General features: G+C 38.2%; 2 protein-coding genes and 1 long non-coding RNA gene across 4 annotated transcripts in view; 2 read left to right on the forward strand and 1 right to left on the reverse strand.

The window, feature by feature from the left end:
• SNX10 (sorting nexin 10) overlaps positions 1 to 11,920 on the forward strand; it is a 73,111-nt gene extending 61,191 nt beyond the window's left edge. For both annotated transcript variants that reach the window (XM_082472148.1, XM_082472149.1), the window contains exons 3-7: positions 447 to 533; positions 1,873 to 1,973; positions 2,543 to 2,641; positions 9,416 to 9,628; positions 10,084 to 11,920. In XM_082472148.1, the coding sequence (XP_082328274.1) occupies positions 447 to 533; positions 1,873 to 1,973; positions 2,543 to 2,641; positions 9,416 to 9,628; positions 10,084 to 10,165 (582 nt within the window). In that variant the 3' untranslated portion in view covers positions 10,166 to 11,920. The remainder of the gene's footprint in view (positions 1 to 446; positions 534 to 1,872; positions 1,974 to 2,542; positions 2,642 to 9,415; positions 9,629 to 10,083) is intronic.
• LOC309665593 lies at positions 7,223 to 13,718 on the reverse strand. The gene is made up of 2 exons (XR_014266553.1): positions 13,605 to 13,718; positions 7,223 to 9,573 (listed from the first exon to the last, which is right to left on the reverse strand). It is a non-coding gene; the product is annotated as an uncharacterized lncRNA (long non-coding RNA).
• Position 13,719: 1 nt separating this feature from the next.
• The window catches only part of LOC309665532 (uncharacterized protein), a 219,767-nt gene continuing 213,569 nt past the window's right edge, over positions 13,720 to 19,917 (forward strand). Inside the window, exons 1-3 of the mRNA XM_082472173.1 lie at positions 13,720 to 13,961; positions 15,114 to 15,185; positions 15,376 to 15,466. The gene's annotated coding sequence lies outside the window, so the exon portion shown is untranslated. The remainder of the gene's footprint in view (positions 13,962 to 15,113; positions 15,186 to 15,375; positions 15,467 to 19,917) is intronic.

A 19,917-nucleotide genomic window follows, 5' to 3' on the forward strand; every position in this document is an offset into this window, starting at 1 on the left:
TCACATGACCTTTGTCACTCTTTCTTACTTGTGTCCTAGCAAGTGATTTATCAGGCAGGGCCTATAATAGTTTTAATTCAGAGAAATGAAGAAGGTAAGAAATGACCACTTTTAAAACTTGATAAAAATGTGAACCTATTTTTCATGATGCAAAATTAAAAATCAGTTTTAGAGTATCTGTTCTTATTGTCTTCACATAACCTGTAAAGCTATCCAAAAGTGCAACCAGCTCGGTTTTGCGTTATTGTAAAAATTCCATTTGTGGCAACAGCGTTTTTTAGACTTCCTGTGGTGCCTGATTCATAAACTTCTTGTTTTTTAAAGGATTACAACCACATCGGTTAAAGCTCATTTCAGTTTTGTTCTTGTACAGTCGTTTCTCTCAGCCCTTCTTAGCCCTACTTGCGATTCTGAAACCTATTTCTTTGCTTGTGATGCCCTTACAGGAATTTGTAAGTGTTTGGGTTCGAGATCCTAGGATTCAGAAGGAGGACTTCTGGCATTCTTATATTGACTATGAGATATGTATTCATGTAAGTATGCCGTCAGTAGTCGATAGAAATCATAGTAATTTTTAGGTAGCATACATTTGATGGGATACTATGATATACTTATAATTGAAATTTATAAAAATTTTTCTAATTCAAAGAACTGAATTTGAATGATTACAATTAGTGCTTGTCTCTTAAATGAAGTAGTATGATGGTTCCTAAAGTTCTTTATTTGAATTCCTTATTGTACCTTTGTTAATATTTTAATGTTTATTGCCTTCATGTATGAAGATGTGAATACATCTAAAATTCAGAAAGAGTTTTTAGAGCTCATTAATGGTATTTCTTTATGATCTGTTACAGCATATTTCTGGAGACTATATTGCCTGATAAATCTTAGGTTTTGAGAGGATGTAGAGTTCTCTGGAAAAAGAGATGTGCAGTGTTTTATATGTAGAACAGGAAAGTAGGAAATGAATATATGGAATTATTTTGCCTTAGTCTCAATTGTGAGTAATTAAGTAAATAACTAGAAATGATTTACTTTACTTGGAAATAGTACTGTATCATAATCTCTTGAGCAGTGTTGTGTGGTGTGTCGCCTCCTCTGATTATCTTGAATAAGGGTCAGCAATCTTTTTCTGTAAAAGGCCAGGTAGTAAATATCTTTGGCTTTGTGGGCCATACAGACTCTCAAAATTACTCAGTTCTGCTGTCGTAGGGCGAAAGTAGCCATAAACAATACGTAAATGAATGAGTGTAATTGTGTTCCAATAAAAATTTATTTGTGAAGACAGGTGGTGGCTGGATTTGGCCTACAGGTGTATATAGTTTATTGGCCCTTGATCATGAAGATAGTCACTTCTTTTGTCTAATTTAGTCCAGACTTTTCTTGAGAGCATAGAAATGGGCTCAGATTTTATCTGTGACTGTATAGAACAGGTGAGATAAAATTTAGCCATCCTTTGATCTTCACATTGTTAATAGCTACATTGGTATATTGGGTACCCAGATACCACCCACAAAACTTCTCTTTTTTCTCCTTTCTTCCCTTTTTTCTTTCAAAGTTCCCCAACTTAGAAAATAAAGTAAAAACTCAGAATTGCTTTTTTTGATGATTGTGTTGAAGGCCATTGCTAGGGTATGCCATGTATTTTGATTTTGTCTTGGTTTTACTCATGAGGTCACACCAGATATGCATTCTGTGTGGAAAATTATAACACAAATATGTAAGACTAAGCATTTGAAAATGAAATGAAATGTATTTTTGATTTTTTAAATCCTACTTTAGATGAATATTGGGGGCATATAGGGAGTTATAGATATAAGAAAAGCATTTTTTCCTCAAGTGAGGCTTATATTTTTTGTTTTCTTTAAACAGACCAATAGCATGTGTTTTACAATGAAAACATCCTGTGTACGAAGAAGATACAGAGAATTTGTGTGGCTGAGGCAGAGACTCCAAAGTAATGCATTACTGGTGTAAGTGATTTAAAGAGTATATTGAGGAGACCTTATTATTATATTCAATATTTTAAAATTTGAGATGCCACTATATATAAAATAAACAACAGTGATTTACTGTATAGCACAGGGAACTATATTCAATATCTGTGATAACCTATAATGGAAAACAATCTGAAAAACAATGGAAAACACCTGAAGCTAACACGGTATTGTAAATCAACTACACTTCAATTAAAAAATTGACATGTATTAAGATATATAAAATATGAAGGATTTTGTAGGCTTTCTTCTTGATCGCAATATATAGCTTTAGTTATTTTTTTTGGCCACTGCATCTGAATTCAAAACTTATCACTTGAATTATATCAACTTGTATGAGTATTGACCATGAAAGTCCTCAAAAATGTTTAAAAATGTTTTTTCTTTAAGTTAATTGATTTTCTCACACCCTTATTATATAATATAAGCATATAATATGTATATAATAGTTGTGTGCATGCACGATTTGCTTTCATTTTGAGGGATTTCTGTAACAAAACCACCTTAATTTGATGATTAAAAATATTTTTTTTCTTTCTCATAAGACAACTGCCAGAACTTCCATCTAAAAACCTATTTTTCAACATGAACAATCGCCAGCATGTAGATCAACGCCGTCAGGGTTTGGAAGATTTCCTCAGAAAGTAAGTGTGCAGAAACTTTTGCAGCCAGACGGGAGATATAACTCTTTGCAAGAGTTGAGTGTCCTGTGATCAAGTCGGAGAGAATGTTCCCGTTTCTAAAATGCTAGTAATGTGCTCTGGAGGGACGCTCAGTAGTTCATGTCCTATATTAGAGCACCATCTTGTGGCTCACATTACACAGTGCATATTTGGGACCAAACTTTCCAGAAAGAAAACAATAAACTAATTGAATCAGATAATAAATATATACTCCCTTAAGCTATAAAGCAGAGCCAAATTGCTTGGGAGTATAGCTGACAAAAGTAAAATTTTCCAGGAAACAAATGTGCCTTATTAAAAAGGCACTTCTTAGAAATTCTCTTTATTTACAACATTTAGGATCAACAGACCAAAATCAGCTCTACGCTGGGCTGCTAATACCCTTCTGAGCTCCTCTAAATGAATAGCTTAATGATACTCTTTGGAGAGAGTGTTTATAAGGGAGTATTAATTGGTGTTTGAATAGTCTTGGTGGGTTATTAACTCTGGGGTACTTGGTGATGGTTGGTACTGCAATGAAAGTGACTTGAATTCACACTGCTATAATTCCCCTTTTTTTCCACTCTGGAATGCTGGAATACCTACCTATCCCACGGGACAACACAGTGGTTTGCACACAGACCCTAAGGCCAGACTGCTTGGGTTCAAATCCTGCTTCTGCTACTTAGTAGCTGGGGACTTGGGCAAGTCTTTTACCTCCTCTGTGCCTGTGTTTGCCCATCTATAAAATGGGGTAATAATAGTAGCTACTTCGTAAGGTTGTCGAGAGGATTAAATCAGTTAACGAATGTAAAGCACTCACAACAGACTGACATATAATGTGTGGTATCCAAGTATCGGCCATTATTTTAATGCACTTAAATGAAATAGCTTTGAGCTAATTTTTTTATCTTCCTATTTTGTAGATAAGGAAATAGGATGAGTCCTATGACCACTAGTTAGTGGCAGGGCCACTAACAGGAGACCCTGAACTGTCTTTTTCTACTAGCGTCAGGATCTGAAGCCATCTCCTTTTGAGTTTGCTACACAGTAACTTTGAGCTAGCCTGAAATAATATACTGCCCTCTCCCCATATGGCTCACTCATCAAGGGTTTGGGTATTAAGTATCCACATGAATATTAACATTTATTTCTATTAGATTGATATCATGCTTTTTCTTTGAGAGGGTCATGGAGACATACAGAAACATCCAAGATTATAAACTGAGGGAGGGCCGGAAGAGAACAAGAAGGCAGAAGAATAAAAATGACAAGAGACCAGAAGAATTGATTAACCGAGCCAAGTTCTCGGAAAACCTCACAGTGGTGTTCTTTGGGGTATCATAGGCATGACAAAGACCCAGTCAACTTTCTTTTGCCCTTTCCCTTTGGGGATAGCTCCAATTTTAACTGTCTGTATGGGACCCAGGTGGCTAATGGCCTCTCCCTTAAGACGTGGTCCCCGCAGCCAAATTTGCAGAGTGGCTTGTCGCTCCAGATGCTGCTCAGGGAAGCTGCAGACTGGCCATCGCCAGTGAGGCCTGGACAGAGCTAGTCAAATCCTGCAGTCCCCATAAGCGTTGGGGAGCTACGTGTTTTTGGTAGAGAAATCTCCTTATTTGTGATCAAAGGACAGCCTGTGTCTCTATATTTATGTTGCTGGTTTAAGTGCAGGGCATGTGTTTTTCGACCAGGAATCACTTCATTGTTTTAAACATGACCTTTCCTTGCACAATTGGTCAACCAGATTCATGCCAGAGTGAGAGTCATTGGGCTGCAGAGGGGTTGTGCTTAGTTACTCTAGGTTGTTTTGGCATGCTGTGTCGTTTGGCAGTTTGCTGGTTGAATTTGATGCAGAGGTCATAATGGAAAGTGTCGTGGGTCAGGGGCTTGAGGAACTGGGTTCCAGGTCTCCTGTGAATCTTGGCTTCTGATTGTTTTCTGGCTCTTCGACCTTGGAAAAGTCACTTCATTCCTGTGAGCCTCGGTTTGCTAGAAAGAATGCAATAATGTAACACATGTATTACCGAACTCATGGGTAGTTAAGTCATTCAGAGGATGGCTTGGAAAGGACTCTGCAAACCTATTTATTAAGTGACTGCTTTGGACCAGGCTGGGTACTGGGGATATAGGACTGCACAAGATGGACACATATCGTTGACCTCTTGAAGCTTCCATTCTAGTGGGAAGCAACTATATACATACCAGGGATGGCTAGATTCATTAAAATTGGATCTGGATTACCATCCAGAAGTCAAATCATGAAACAGACACCAAGTTCTCTTGTGATGTTATTTGTTCCATTATGGTGTGTGAACATTAGTCTCCAAGTGATGAGTTTCACATTAAAAATGAAAGCTGGTGCTTCTACGTGGTTTGAACCTGAAGGAAGTCTAATACCACACGGTTGGATTCAGTCCTGACCTAAATGCCCTGAATACTGTGGCCCTTCCAATCCTCCCCACCTTCTTTTCTGTGCCCCTCAGATTCTGATGCATAGTCTTTATGTTCTTTGTGTAGTTTGTGTAGAAATAGCAACCTCGCATATCTTTGCCCTGGGTACACCCCCTCTGTCACCCCAGCCTAAGTCCACTTTGGGAAACTGGATGTGACATGCAACTCAGCCATCTGTGTCCTGACCCCACCTTGATGTCCTCTGAGGCCCTGTTGGTTACCCATTAAGTTGGGCCACCGTTACTAGCCTGTACCTTGTTTGTAGAGCACTTTTGGAACTTGAGAGGGAAACACCACAGCATTAAAATGTGAAACATGCCTGTGTTGTAGATTTTTAGCAGGTATTTTTAAAACTTGGTTTTTAGGTAAGTTTTGAAGTTATGAACTAAGAGCGCTATATATGTTCAAACCCTTTGAAACCAAAATGCTGCTGTCTCTGTGCATAGGTGTGTGTCTGTAATACAAATATATATTTTTTCCATTTCAAGGTCATTTGTGAAGTAATACATAATTAACAGCAAAGTACATATCCAGGCCGGTCTTCATAGAGGAATTAGAAAGTTGTTTCTTTGCCAGGATATCAAATAAGAGTAATTTATACTATTTTATTGAACACTGGCTATGTTTAGCTTTTTACATGTTTTATCTCAATACTTACAATGTTAGGAGTCAGGTTTCATCTCAATTTTATAGACAAGGAAATTATAAGAAAGGTAGAGGCACTATATTAATCCCAGGAACTGGCAGGTTTATAATTAGAACTCTTAAATGCTAGCTAAATTTGGTCAGTATGATTGTGAGATTTTTCAAATATATTCATTTTTCCTCAGTCTTGGCTATAATCTCCCTTTTGGGTCTCCCCCTGCCCCCCGGCTACTTTTAAATTGTAAGTCACTTTTACTAATAGTTATGAAAAAAGAAGTTATAGACTAAATTATAAACTCTGTTGGTAAGTCTCTAACTATGAAAATGGCATTCCTACTAATTTTTTACATTTGATTGCTATCACACATGGGAGCCAGCTTTCCTTCTTTACTGAATCCACCCCATTAATAAAACTACATGTACCTTACAATGTAGACTTTTGTATTACAGTTTTGTATTTCTTAAAAATTTAAGGAATTGAATAAAAAAATTTTTTTTGCAAAAGGATACCATGGAAACACTACAGCTAGTTTTATACACACACACACACACACACACACACACACACACACACACACTTTATAAGACTTTGTGTTCAATAGAGGGCACCACAGCACAGATCATGAGTGTCTTCAATGAAGATTTGTAGGTTTTATTTTTTTCTCATGGTAAGAGGTAAACAGGCTGAATTAATTTTTTTTTCCTACATCAAACTGCTAACCTTCCACACGCTATACAGATGTGTATATATATCATTATATTGGGTTCAGTAGACTCAGGGCATCCTTAGTTAGGATTACATGGTTTTGCATAGCTATATATATTCTCAGCTGAACCAATATATAATACACCTAATAAAATCACGTTGAGGAAAACCAGATTTTCAGCTGTATTTAATTCAAGGAAGAACAGGTTTTGCTTTGTTTAATTTATAAGTTGGTATGGAGAAAGGAATAACTTTTGACTTGTGTTGTAAATATCCTTTCAGAAATTCCTTTAAAATTCTAGAGGCTATTTTTTGTTCCTTTTATAAAGGCTTGAAAATTGTATACATTTACTTTTATGGAGGCTTATAAAGATGACATTTTATTGACTGTTTTACAAAGTACTCTTTATATTAAGTTTGAAGTTGATTTTCTGCTGTTAGATTTGTTGGTGGAAAATGTGGCACAAGTATGACTAAGGTAAAAATAAGGTTTAATATTATGATGGCAGTCACAACACTCTCTTATGTATAATAAACCAGATATTACTTAAAATGAACTAATTATGCTCACTGAACCAGATGGGAAAGCACTCTAAAAATTTTGTATTTTTAATTTTGGAATGAAATACGGGACTGAAAATAAAAATCCTAAATACAATAAAAAAGTATTTTTGCTTATTTAAAACTCATACCCATGGAGTACGGTGGCATAAATATAGCCAATCAGACAGAAGCAATTCAAAAAACCTAAACTGTGCCTGGCAGATGTTTTTGAACTCAGGGCCTGTGTGGGTGTTCAGATGTTCCCTGAACATCCTTCTCCCAGTTTAGAATTGTGAGCTGGGTGTGCCAGGCTCCCTCTGGCTGTTCACCTGTGTGTCCTCCAGATGGCAGTATTAAGCAGAAAAGAAAACACTGGGAAATGAGTCTAATGCACAGTAAAATTGGAAATTGAATTATAGCTCAAGAAAAAGGACAGTAGCCTTGAGGTCCCGATCAACCTGGACTCGATCACTTTTGTTTGCTGTACCCATGTGTTAGGTTACTAGCAAGTTAATAACAGTGTATGACCAGTTCAAGGCTCAGTAGAATTGCTTTAGACATGAAATAACGCTAAAATGAATTTGTGTCCAATATCATTGGCATTAGTGCTCATTACTTTTGTGGTGTAATGCCTCGAACCATCTAAAATCAATTTTAAAGATTACCCATTATTTTATCAAGAAAATACATTTCCAACAGAAACAAAGCAGTAAGTATAATCCCATGAACAGTTACTTGTAACATCACTGGCAGGAAACCACTGACAAAAGGACACAGGAAACACTCCGTTCAAACTTCACAGCAAATGCAAGGTAATATTAATGGGTCGTTGCTATATAAATCTTCTCTTGATTTGAAGCATTTAAAACAAGAGTGGTAAACATTTATAAAGGTAGAAAATAAATCTCAAAGAGTAGTAAAAGGGATTTACTACTTTACTCCTTATACTTGGTAAATTAATCTTTATCATGTGATATGGTCATCTTCTGAGGGCACCCAGGGCAGAGGACATGGAGGGAGTGTAAATATTTAACTGCTTTGCTTGAGACTTTGCCTTTTAAAAAGGCACAAAGGTTTTCCTTTTCCTTTTAGTAGGTCAGTAAAGAATATTTCTCAAACTACATTTGTAAGCTTATTTGAAGCAAAGAGGACAGCTAGATTTTGGTTTTGATACTGTGCATTTTTAGACGCTCGCCTTCTTGAAGAAATAATTCTGTTTTATTTGGAAGAGAAGGAAGTATTCCAGTGGCCTTGGATTTTTAGTAAATTGATATGAATGGCCAAAAGAGATTTACTTATCTAATTACTTGTTTAAAAAATGCAGAATATAAACTAAGTTTCGTTTGGTATGAAATACATACTCTTTTTCATACACCTCTATATGAAAAATCCCATGTTGGACAGAGTTATACTTGGGTTTCAGTGTTTCAGTTTTGTCCCCTATATCTGGTTTTAGTGTCTGTGTTATATCATTATCGAGCTATTAATAGAGACTAAATTATCATACATCAAAATCTTTGCTAAAAAGAGAAAACCAGTTTTTATTTAAATATAAGGGTATTCTTTGACATGCATTTCAGAAAAAGACACATTCACTGCTAATATGAATTTGAGCACGTGCAGATTTTGCTACAGGGCAGTTTTTCATCCTCCATGTAGTTCTGATGCACCTGCTGAAATCTGTACTCTCTTTGTAAACTTTGATCTTGCATGTGGGAAGGCTAGTATGTACTTATTACAAAATTATCATACTTTAATTACATATATGGTAAAATTGGCTGGGAGCAATTTTATTTAGGGACTCATTTTAAAATAGATACGCAGTGCTGCTGAAGATTTTATAGAAATTTCCAGTCAATTTTAAGTATTCAAAAAAGCCACCTCGCAACGAGCCCTTGTGAACGTGTATATAAGCATCCTCGTAAAGTTTGAAAATGTAAGACATGCTGAGAAATCTATTGACTTTTCAATATAGTTTTTAATAGTCGTTGAAAGTTTTGATGTTTCATGACAGCCTAGCCAATAAAGATCACAGAATTGACATGCTGGTTGGCAGTAAATTTTTTAAAAGCAGAATAAATTTCTGTGACTATCTAAGCAAAATATTTCCATAATTAATCCACATGGTCACAACAGATGGTTAAACTGAAGAAATGTCCTTGAAGTTATTCTTTTAACAGATGTTCTTAACTATTAGCTTCATGTTTTTACTCACCTAAATTTCCAAATAATCGAATAAAAGTTAACATATGCTTTCATCCCTTTAATAGGAAGAGTCGCAATTGATGCCAAGTTTGCCATAGTAGAGAAATTACTTCAGTGGCACATTTCTAATGTTTTTTCTCTTTCCCACCCTATAATTGTCCATCCCCGTCCACTGGTCATGTCTCCTTTTTTCTTTTACGTAGGGTCCTACAGAATGCACTTCTGCTTTCAGATAGCAGCCTTCACCTCTTCCTGCAAAGCCATCTGAATTCAGAAGACATCGAGGCATGTGTTTCCGGGCAGACTAAGTACTCCGTAGAAGAAGCAATTCACAAGTTTGCCTTGATGAACAGACGTTTCCCTGAAGAAGAAGAAGAAGGAAAAAAAGAAAATGATATAGATTATGATTCGGAAAGGTATTTCCTTGCATTTTGATTTAATGTATACGTATTTATATAACACATCGTGCACATATGCGTGTGTATAGATATATACACACACTCCACTTTTTTGTTGATGTAATACTAAGATAATGAAAAAATTAATTGACTGAGATTTCATTGAGCTGTGACAGTTCATCATAGAAGTCTTCACACACACCTCCACACTGAATTAATGAATGCAGTAGAAATTCAATTATCTGCATTCTGATTATGTGACTTTCATTTAGTCAGACTTGAATTATTCGCGTTTAAATTATCTAGCTAAAAAAATATCCAACTGCACTCCAAATGGCTAATTAAAAGTCCAAATTTCCTGTCTCTCTCTGTGACTGGAGATAATTAAAGTTCTCCTCTGTTACTCAGGCTTTGAGTGTGTTGTGAAAACCAATTTCCTCTTTTTATTATTTTCCCCCTCTCTTCTTTTCCAGTTCATCCTCTGGGTTTGGACATAGTAGTGATGACAGCAGTTCACACGGATGTAAAATGAGCACAGCTCTGCAGGAATCCTGAAAAATAATTGTAATGTTACCATTTTAGGAATAGCAAACTGTGTCCAGTCATAGAGCAGAAAGCTTGCTAATAATATATTCTTACCTAAAGCTCACTGTCATATTAAGTATTTAAATTCGTAAAGATGTTGTGTTGTTTATTAGTGGTATTTTTATGTTGTCCTATTTTGGCTAAGCTTCTGTAAAAAGCTAAAAGCCAGTGAATGCAGTATTCTCCTTGATAGGCGCACGCTATTGGTAAAACAAGATCCTGCCCTCAAATGAAATGATTTATATGTTTAAAAAAACCTAGTTGGCTTTATTGCATTTTAAAAGATAGGTAAATAGGTAGCATTTGAAATCCAGATAGAGAATTCCTTCTTGTATCACTGGGGCAGTGTTAGCATAAACACAGCAGGTATGGTCTTAGCCACTACGAAGACTTTCGGCACAGACCAGAATGCCTCTCAGACAGGCGGTTGGAATTCTGTGGGTACCTCCCCTGCACTGGGAAAACACTTACTTTTGGGGTGGTTGATTGAAATATTTTAAGAGTGTTTAACCTTTCCGGTATTCTATTTCCCACGTAAATGGAAAATGTATCTTATGACTAGAGAGACATGTTAAAATAATGTTTACAGCTTAGAGAAAAAGCCCAGAAATAGCACTAGTCATTTTGCTTATATTTGCAATATATAGATTCAGAAATACATTTTCATTGTCCAAAATCAGCTTTAACACATGGTTTCTGGAAACAAACCATTTGTTTTCATTATCTATGTGTAATTAGAATTACAGGTTCATGATTTATTTTCTGACTTAATGTGCAATTTCTTATCACTAGATAACTTTCAGTGTCAGTGACAGTTGCTTGTTACTTTTTTAAGTTAAAAGTAGGATCTTATAAAAATTAATAAATTTTGCCAATAAATATTCCCATAATTTAGAAAAGGATATGAACTTGCTAATTTCAGAATTAATTATTCATTTCTAAAAAGTCCTTTCTTTTAAGGCATTTGCCTGAGCATCTATAAATGCTTATTTTATAAAGCATTAATTAAATGTTTTTTTTCTTTTTTTAGTGGCCCAAAGATTAAATGTCTTAGATAAAGTACATTGAACTTCAAACTTTCAGATAAAGCAGCATTTTCTTGAGATAATTGTTCAAGTTTCTTCCTGTTGAATGGTACAAAATATCTCTGAAATTAACAGGAAGATATTTTTACATAACCGGTATAACTTGTTGCTTTAATTAAATATTACCTCACCTCATTTTATTTTAACTAGGAGTTTAAAAGTATTATTTAAAGAGCCTTTGAAATGCTTGTAACTAAGAACCAACAGAAAAAATTAAATTTAGAATACGCATGATCTCCTTAATTTCGCCTTTTTGTTTTTTGTTTGCTCTAAAACATTATTGAACTTTTCGTAAATATTTTGATTTAAGGTATCTTGGATCTTGTTACTTTGTCATTTAAGACTCATTATTTTAATACAGGGGGAAAAAAAGATTAAGCAATTTCTTTTTATCTTGCTAACATGTAGTTTGCCATCCAGTCATTTGAATGTGATCCCTAGGTCCTTGGCAATACGTATTTGCATTCACGTTATTTCTGTTTTACTGCAGTTTTGAAAAGCATATAACGTGCCACCAATCGTCATGTGATTTTTAGATGATGTAACTATAGCTATCAAAATTGATATTAAGTAATGCCTAATACTGTGATATGTAAACTTCATGAGATCTTCATTTTCACATTAAACATGAAAAAATCAACTTCAGTTTGTTGGATCGCTTATTTTATACAAGAGAATATATTTCTTCTGTGTTAGATCTAAATTCAGTGTGTTTCTGAATGATTAGTAATTTTTAATGAATAATTTTGGTAAAATTTGGTTTCATATTCACTGTAGTTGTGTACATTTAAGGCGTTTAGCCTTGGTTTGGTTGTTTTGATATCTAAGCACTGGCTTCTTTAAACTGATTTCCTGCAGCTGAGATATTTAAATGAACTTCAGCCCCCAATGGCTTTCTTGTTTTGTTCAAGTCTCTTATTTTTCTCCGCCATATTTTTATAAAGCTTTCTTTAGAAAAAGAAAACAATTACTTAAATAACTAAATAGCATAGATGTTTATTTAAAACTATTTTAAATGTAACAGATTTAAAGAATTCTAATCCTGGTTGCTTTATGATTTACATACAAAAAACTGTATTTCCCTGGCTAATTCTTAAAGGGCACACTTATTCACCTATAAAGATAGTTTATGTGTTCTGTTTGAGAACTGGTTTTATATATAACCCAAAGGTGTCAACAATGAAAGTCAATAACCTGTTACTTAGGGCTTCTTTTAAAGTCTCACTTGGAAGAAAGTGATTTAAATTCTAGTTAAAATTTCAAGTTTTAAAAATTACTAAGGAAAAACAGAAATGTTAATCTTTAAGTAGTTATGTCCATTAAGATATTAAATATCTTGCAGGAGCTTTTTAAGCCTAGTTCACATTTTACTAAGTAATTAAATACAAACAAGTGATACGCAATAACCTTACTATAGTCTGGTAAAAAAAAAAAATTTCTTTTATGGCTATTAAGAATTTAAACAAATTCATTTAGCCTAGCCACAATTACCATTATATCCCAACAGTAAACTGAATGTTGTTTTGAACTCAGTTTATGTTTTCTGGTGCCTTAAGGAGTCATCATTATTGAGCTACTGTGGTACAAATAAGGTTTTCAGTATTTCAGCTATAAAGGAAGACCCTTTTCCATGAAAGGCCTCAAATTTTAAGATAAAAATAACAAAAGTTAATTCTATTTCTAAATAGTTTTCCTCTTAATATTTAAATCACTTAGTTGGTATCCTATGAATACAATGCAGCATCTTTTCAATGTAGGAACAATTTATTTCAATACAATTTTCTGCTTTTGTTTGGAATATAGACCTTTATTATATATATAATATATATACACATATTTTCAAATACACAAAGCTGTCTGAAATTAGTTATTGCAGTTTGACAGTCAAAGCATAGATACAATTTCCTTTGCACATAAAGGTCACAAGAAATTAATACATTTTAGTAGAATGGAGTTCAAAAAGTTTAGGACGTAAATAAGCAACAATTTCTTTAAGTCTGAAGTATTAACAAAGGATTTTGGCTCTATTCTTTGCCATATGCAGCTCACAAACGAGTCACCATTGTTCCTTTAAGTCAGGCACAATTGCTCTTCACTCTTGCTGGAAACTTTTCTAGATCATTGTTATGAACAGTGCATTGGACACTAATTTATTTTAGCTGCGCAAACTCTGGTAGTGACCCTTTTCTCTTTCTCCAAAATTCCAAAGACTTGTTTTCAAAAGATAGGAAACGAGAAAAAAAAATTAAGCTACAATTTTATGCGGAATTTAAACTCTGGTCTAAAGACACTATGCAAATGGTTTATGCTAAAGAGGAAAATACCCTTTCTCCCCCGACGAGAAGTGTAGACGCATCCAAAGCCCCACACCGCTTGTCTTTGCCGCTAGAGGCACAGCACGGGCATAACTTGCGGTTGTGTTTTTGCTTGTTTCTTACCTCTGGGCCTTCTTTATAGCTCTGCCCCCCACCCCACCGGCGGCGGCGCTCCCGCGGCGGCACCCGGCCCGCCTGTTGGCTGCAGCGCCCGGCCGGCTCGCGCACACTCCCCGCGCTGCGGCCCGCACACGCGCGCTCCCGCTGCCTCCCGCCCTGGCCGCTCCGCCGGCGGCGGCGGCGGTGACTGGGTGGCAGGTAGCGAGCCAGTCGGCCTCGGTCCGGTAACCCATGGCAACCGCCCTGGTAACCCATAGCAACTGCGCGGCGGAAAGAAAGAGGGGGGGAACCCGGGTGGAGGGGGGCGGCGGGTGGTGAGTGGGAACAACAACCGCAAAAAGACAGGATTTACAGCACCGACCTGCAGCGCCCCCTCCCCTGCCCACCTGCCTCGAACGTGGGCACCGCGAGGCCCCCTTCCCAGCGTTAGAATGACAGCTTGGCGGCTTGAGAAAAAAAAATAATAATAATGCAGAGGGGCCTGGGGTGGTGGGTTTGGTGCAGGAGGGAGCTTTGAATACCGAGGACCCCCTGGGGCCTCCGGGTTCAGTCGTCTCCGGGGCCCCGCTGGTTTGGCAGCGCGCGTGGAGCCGGCCCCCGCTGCTCGGGTGGGTTTCGGGCTTAGCTGGGTCAGGGCGGCCGGGCCGGGGAGACGGCGGCGGCCGTTCTCAGTCTAGGGCTGGACCCGAGTCTTTGTTCTGCAGATGCTCGCGCGGCACTAAGGCCTCCGCCCCGCCGCCCGGCCCGAGAAGGGGCGACGACGCGCCGCCGGCGCGGGTGTGGTTCAGGCCTAGAGCGGCCCCGGAGCGTCCCGGGGTCGCGGCGGGGTTGGGGCCAAGACCACGCATTGCTAAAGTTTTACCTGCGCACGCACCGCACACATTAGTCGACCCCTTTCTCCTCTATTCTCCCCAGAACCCTAAATAAAACCTGCGGGTGGGCGCGCCGTCGCGTTAATCCGTTAATCTGTCTGGGAAGGGAGCGGACCGACGACGCTTGGTGCCGGGACTGGCTCGCCGGGGAAGAAGCGCGTGCCTCTGGGTCCAGAAACGGCCCAGGGTCAGGGTTTAATGTGTGTGTGTGGGAGGGTGGGGGACGTATAGGGAGGGACAAGTCCCTCACCCCATCAGGCTCGGAGCCCGGAAGCCGAGCTTCCTTTACCTTGGAAGAAAGCGCGCGGCCAGTGGCGACCCGATGCAAGGCTGCGGGAGGACAGAGGGGGGCGCTGCCGGGCCAGCGCGGTGGCCCGGCGGTCCGCGGCAGAACGCGCCGCCTGGGGTCTGGCTAGCTGTCTGTGTGGTGGCGTGGTGGCGTGGTGTTAGGGCTCCCAAGTGGAAAGAACCCACGCCTCACACAGCTTTCCGTCGGTGCATCATCTGCTCGCTTGTGTATTCGCAGAACACCCAGCCCTCAAAAGGATGATGCAGGAAACACAACCGGAACAAGTTCCATTGGATACAGAGTACCTAGGTACTTAAAAAGTCCACCCCACCAGGAAATGTAGTGTGGTGAAGAGAGATGGCACTGGACGCCTATAGTTCTAGGTCTAAATCTAACTAGTTGTGATTCCAGGTGCATTTTGATGTTTTAAGAAGGATAAGACCAGGATAATTTTTGAAGTCCTTTGAGATCTTAATCCTCAATTATTCTCCCTCTGTAGGTGTGTGCCAGTTACAAATACAAATAGCAAAGCCTACACAAAGACCTGCACAAGTATAACATATATTTGTACAATATATGGTCCTGAAAAGGTGAGTAGATCAACAGTGTTTTATATATCTAATACTTTTACTGGTAAACAAAAAGGAAACTGGCTAAAGAATCCTATTTTAATCCTTTCATAAGGAAAAGAATCTTCTGAATATATGCTTTTGTTGCCACAGATCTTAGGGAAACTTGGTTTATCTTCACAAACATGCACGTTCTGGGCTCTGCTGCCTACTGGGCACCAGGTACAAAGGAGACTGTAAACTCTTAGACCTGTGTAAACTGTAAAAGATAGCTTGCCTGCCCTGGGATCCATTCAGTACAATCCCAGCCCTCTGCATAGTGGTGTACTGGGAGCCCTGTGCTGTAGTTTAAATTTTTTTTTTTTTTTAACAAAAGCAATTACAGAAAAGTGCAAATTTAACGTGTGACATTTAACATTTTGCTGTGGCAGGCAGCCTCCACTTAAATGGGGCCTTTCTGCAGAACAACAGGAGCCAAAAGGCCTTGTGTCATGGAGTAATGTAAGACACAATCTGGGCTGCAAATGCACAATGAATCGGGAAGGATTTATGTAATTAATCGACCAGTCTTAACCTGTTATCGTGATGTAAGGAATTTGGATCTCATTAATTTGGGTTCTGACAGATTTCATATTAGAGCTGGCAAATATGGATTGAGCCTCTTATTCTTGTAGCAGCTGGAATTTCCATGACAGTGAGGATTAGTGAAGAAGACCTATTGCTGGAGTCAAACTGCCTCTTTGTAATCAGTAGCCCTGCTCTGTATTAAAAGGATAATGGGGAAAAAAAAAAGTGAGAAAAAAAAAAAGGAAAAAGCATATTACCTGGCTGAAGGAGCAGAAGGGGCTGGTGCTCACACTGCTGGTATGTGTATTGAGCTCAAGCATCTGCAGTTGAATGAAAACATTAATTTCAATCATAAAGTTAGCTGGTTTCTCAAGCACCTTGAGAGCATGTGAAGGTAGAAGGGTCTCAGGGTCAGGTTTAGTATAGTTGTCAAAGTTAAAAGGGATTAAAAGATGGAGGCTTTGAATTTCCTCTGTGTGCACACAGAAATGTATGAAGAAGGACATAGAAGTCTTATGAGGGGCAAATGGCATTTTCTGAATATCATATCCACAAATGAGCGATTCAGAGCCTTGAAGGAGAAACTGGCTTTCTTAGGAGCCACTGACTGTCTCCTAGTCAGAGCTCCTTCGTGGACCTCATGAAACCCAGAATTCACATAATGAGCAGTTCGTCGATAATCTAATTTGTGTCCTTTTCACAGAATACGATGTTTAATGAATCACCCATTTGGAACTCTCTAGTTTCTTCTTTGAGATTTTAAGAAAATCCAGTAGAAATCTAACTTTCATTTTCACCCTCCTTGATAACCAGAAAAATGCTAGGTTGGAAAAAAGTTCCAAGATTAAACTAAATGCTTTTTCTTTTCCTTTCTTTCACAATAGGTTTCCCCAATTACTGTGCAACATGATAAGGTTAAATAACAACTGCTATAAGGATCATTAATTCAGGAAGATAAGCAAAGTTGCACGTTTAAAACATTTTCAGGGTATCATTTGCCTCCTTCTGCTAATGCAGAATACAAGCACTGCATATTTAACTTTTTAGACATAAAGCCCAGTTGACCTTTTCTAGTATGTTATTCATACTAGAATATTCATTAATACTCTTCAAAGTTGGATACTGACTGCTCTTGAAATATGTTTTAAAATTTGTATATTACTTAAAAAATTTTCCAAACAACTTTAATTTTAATATAAGAAATATTGTTACAGTGTGAATCTTTGCAAAAACGAAAGGATTTCCAATCTCCTCTCCCACTTTTTTTGCTGTCTTGATTCCAACCAAATTCCAAAGTAAAGAATTTTTTTTTTTTATTTAGTGATAATGGGATATGATCTAGCAGTGAAGTGCTTGATACAAAGATTTGTTTTGTGATTATCTTGTTAAGGTGTGATTTCTTCAGCTTTGGTTCCATTTAAGTGCGTGCATAAAGACTGGAAATTTGCATCAGTATATTAATATTATCCTTCACTTTGAGAGCAAAAAAAGAGCTAGTAGTTGTTGTTGGTATTATTATTTCAGTGGGAAGTCTGTGAAGATAAACAATTGATATCAGCAAGACTTGGATAACTAGTATAAACCTTGACAAGGGCGATTAATAGTGTATATAAACACACTTCAAATTTGTATACACCATCTCAGCTCTCACCTAGGGATTTCTTTGTATTTTTTTAAAAGGGTAATTTGTAAGTTGACAATTACAAGGTTATCAGCTCATGTGCTGTATGTACTGTTTATATATTGGAGGTATGGAATGGACACTTTGAAGTGTGATTTAGCCAAGAGGGTGTTGACAGGAAGGAAGTCTAGTGAACGGGGTTCTGGCTCTGCCACTAACGTGTACCCAAAGGCAACTCCCACCCTCTGTAGACTGCAGTTTCCTCATCAGTACAATAAGAAGACAATACAGAATGTCTTTAAAGGTGTTAATAAGGGTTATTGAAAGAAAGAAAGGAAGAAAGAGAGAGAGAGAAAGAAAGAGAAAGAAAGAAAGAAAGAAAGAAGAAAGAAAGTAAAAGAAAGGGAAGAAGGAAGGAAGGAAGAAAGAGAGAGGGCAGAGGTTTTCATGGTCTGTTATTTCTGCAGGACTTCTCAGTGCCTTTCATATGTTGATATACAGTGAGTGAGTGAGAGAGAGAGTGTGTGTGTGTGTGTGTGTGTGTGTGTGTGTGTGTGGTGGGGGGGGGGAATACTGTTTTTTAAAACCGTATCCAAGAAGACAATAAAAAATTTATGATTTTTTGAATCTATAATACTTTGGATTCCTTCCCAGAATGGTTAAGGGACACTTGTGTTCATCCTAAGTGTTCCTGAGGCCAAGGTGTGAGGGATGTGTGGACATCACCAGATGAGAAGGAATCCCTTTCTGAGACTACGTTCTGTAAAGAGGCAGGGAGTATGGTGCTAAGTTTAAATCTTAGGTTCACTGTCTAAAGATGAGTGACTTGGGGCAGGTCCCTCAACCTTTTGGAGTTTGTTTCTTCATTTACCACATGAAGATAATAATACAACCTGAGAGCAGGTGTGAGGTGCCGATGAAATCACTGCGTGTTCCCGGTACTTGGAAGGGTCTTTTCATTTCCCCTCCTATGCCTTCTTGCTTGGCTAATTTCTCCTTTTCAGGACTCTGATGAAATGCCTCCTGGTGCAGATGCCCACTCTGACCACACCCTCTACAGAGCAGGGATGCTTGCAGTGTTTTCTGGGCAGGACCTGCCTCACATTCGCACATGCCTTTCTGGCAGCCCCCATCCCCCTGTGCTGCATCGTTGTTCACCCATCTTCTCTTCAGGCAGTAGCCCCTGGAGGGCGAGGACTGAATTTTATCTCTGACCCGCCCCGCCCTCCCAGCGCCAGCCACAGTTTAATAAGGAGCACGTTCCAGAGTCAGGGATGATTTACTGTCCTACGTAGGACGCTTCTTCTTTTTTTTTTTTTTTAATTAATTTTATTTATTTATGTTTATTACATGTTTATTGGAGTATAATTGCTTTACAATGGTGTGTTAGTTTCTGCTTTATAACAAAGGGAATCAGCTATACATATACATATATCACCGTATCTCCTCCCTCTTGTGTCTCCCTCCCATCCTCCCTATTCCACCCCTCTAGGTGGTCACAAAGCACCGAGCTGATCTCCCTGTGCCATGCAGCTGCTTCCCACTAGCTGTCTATTTTACATTAGGTAGTGTATATATGTCCATGCCAATCTCTCACTTCGTCCCAGCTTACCCTTCCCCCTCCCCATGTCCTCAAGTCCATTCTCTGCATCTGCGTCTTTATACCTGTCCTGCCCCTAGGTTCTTCAGAACTATTTGTTTTTGCATACGGTATTTGTTTTTCTCTTTATGACTTACTTCACTCTGTATGACAGTTTCTAGGTCCATCCACCTCAGTAAAATAACTCAATTTTGTTTCTTTTTATGGCTGAGCAATAGTCCATTGTATATATGTGCCACATCTTCTTTGTCCATTCATCTGTTGATGGACACTTAGGTTGCTTCCATGTCCTGGCTATTGAAAATAGAGCTGTAATGAACATTGTGGTACATGACTCTTTTTGAATTATGGTTTTATCAGGGTATATGCCCAGTAGTGGGATTGCTGGGTCGTATGGTAGTTCTGTTTTTAGTTTTTTAAGGAACCTCCATACTGTTCTCCATAGTGGCTGTATCAACTTACATTCCCACCAACAGTGCAAGAGGGTTCCCTTTCTCCACACCCTCTCCAGCATTTATTGTTTCTAGATTTTTTGATGATGGCCATTCTGACTGGTATGAGGTGATACCTCACTGTAGTTTTGATTTGCATTTCTCTAATGATTAGTGATGTTGAGCATCCTTTCATGTGTTTGTTGGCAATCTGTATATCTTCATTGGAGAAATGTCTATTTAGGTCTTTTGC

The sequence above is a fragment of the Balaenoptera physalus genome, assembly GCF_965194825.1.
Source record: "Balaenoptera physalus genome assembly, chromosome: 8".
Taxonomy (NCBI): Eukaryota; Metazoa; Chordata; class Mammalia; order Artiodactyla; family Balaenopteridae; genus Balaenoptera; species Balaenoptera physalus.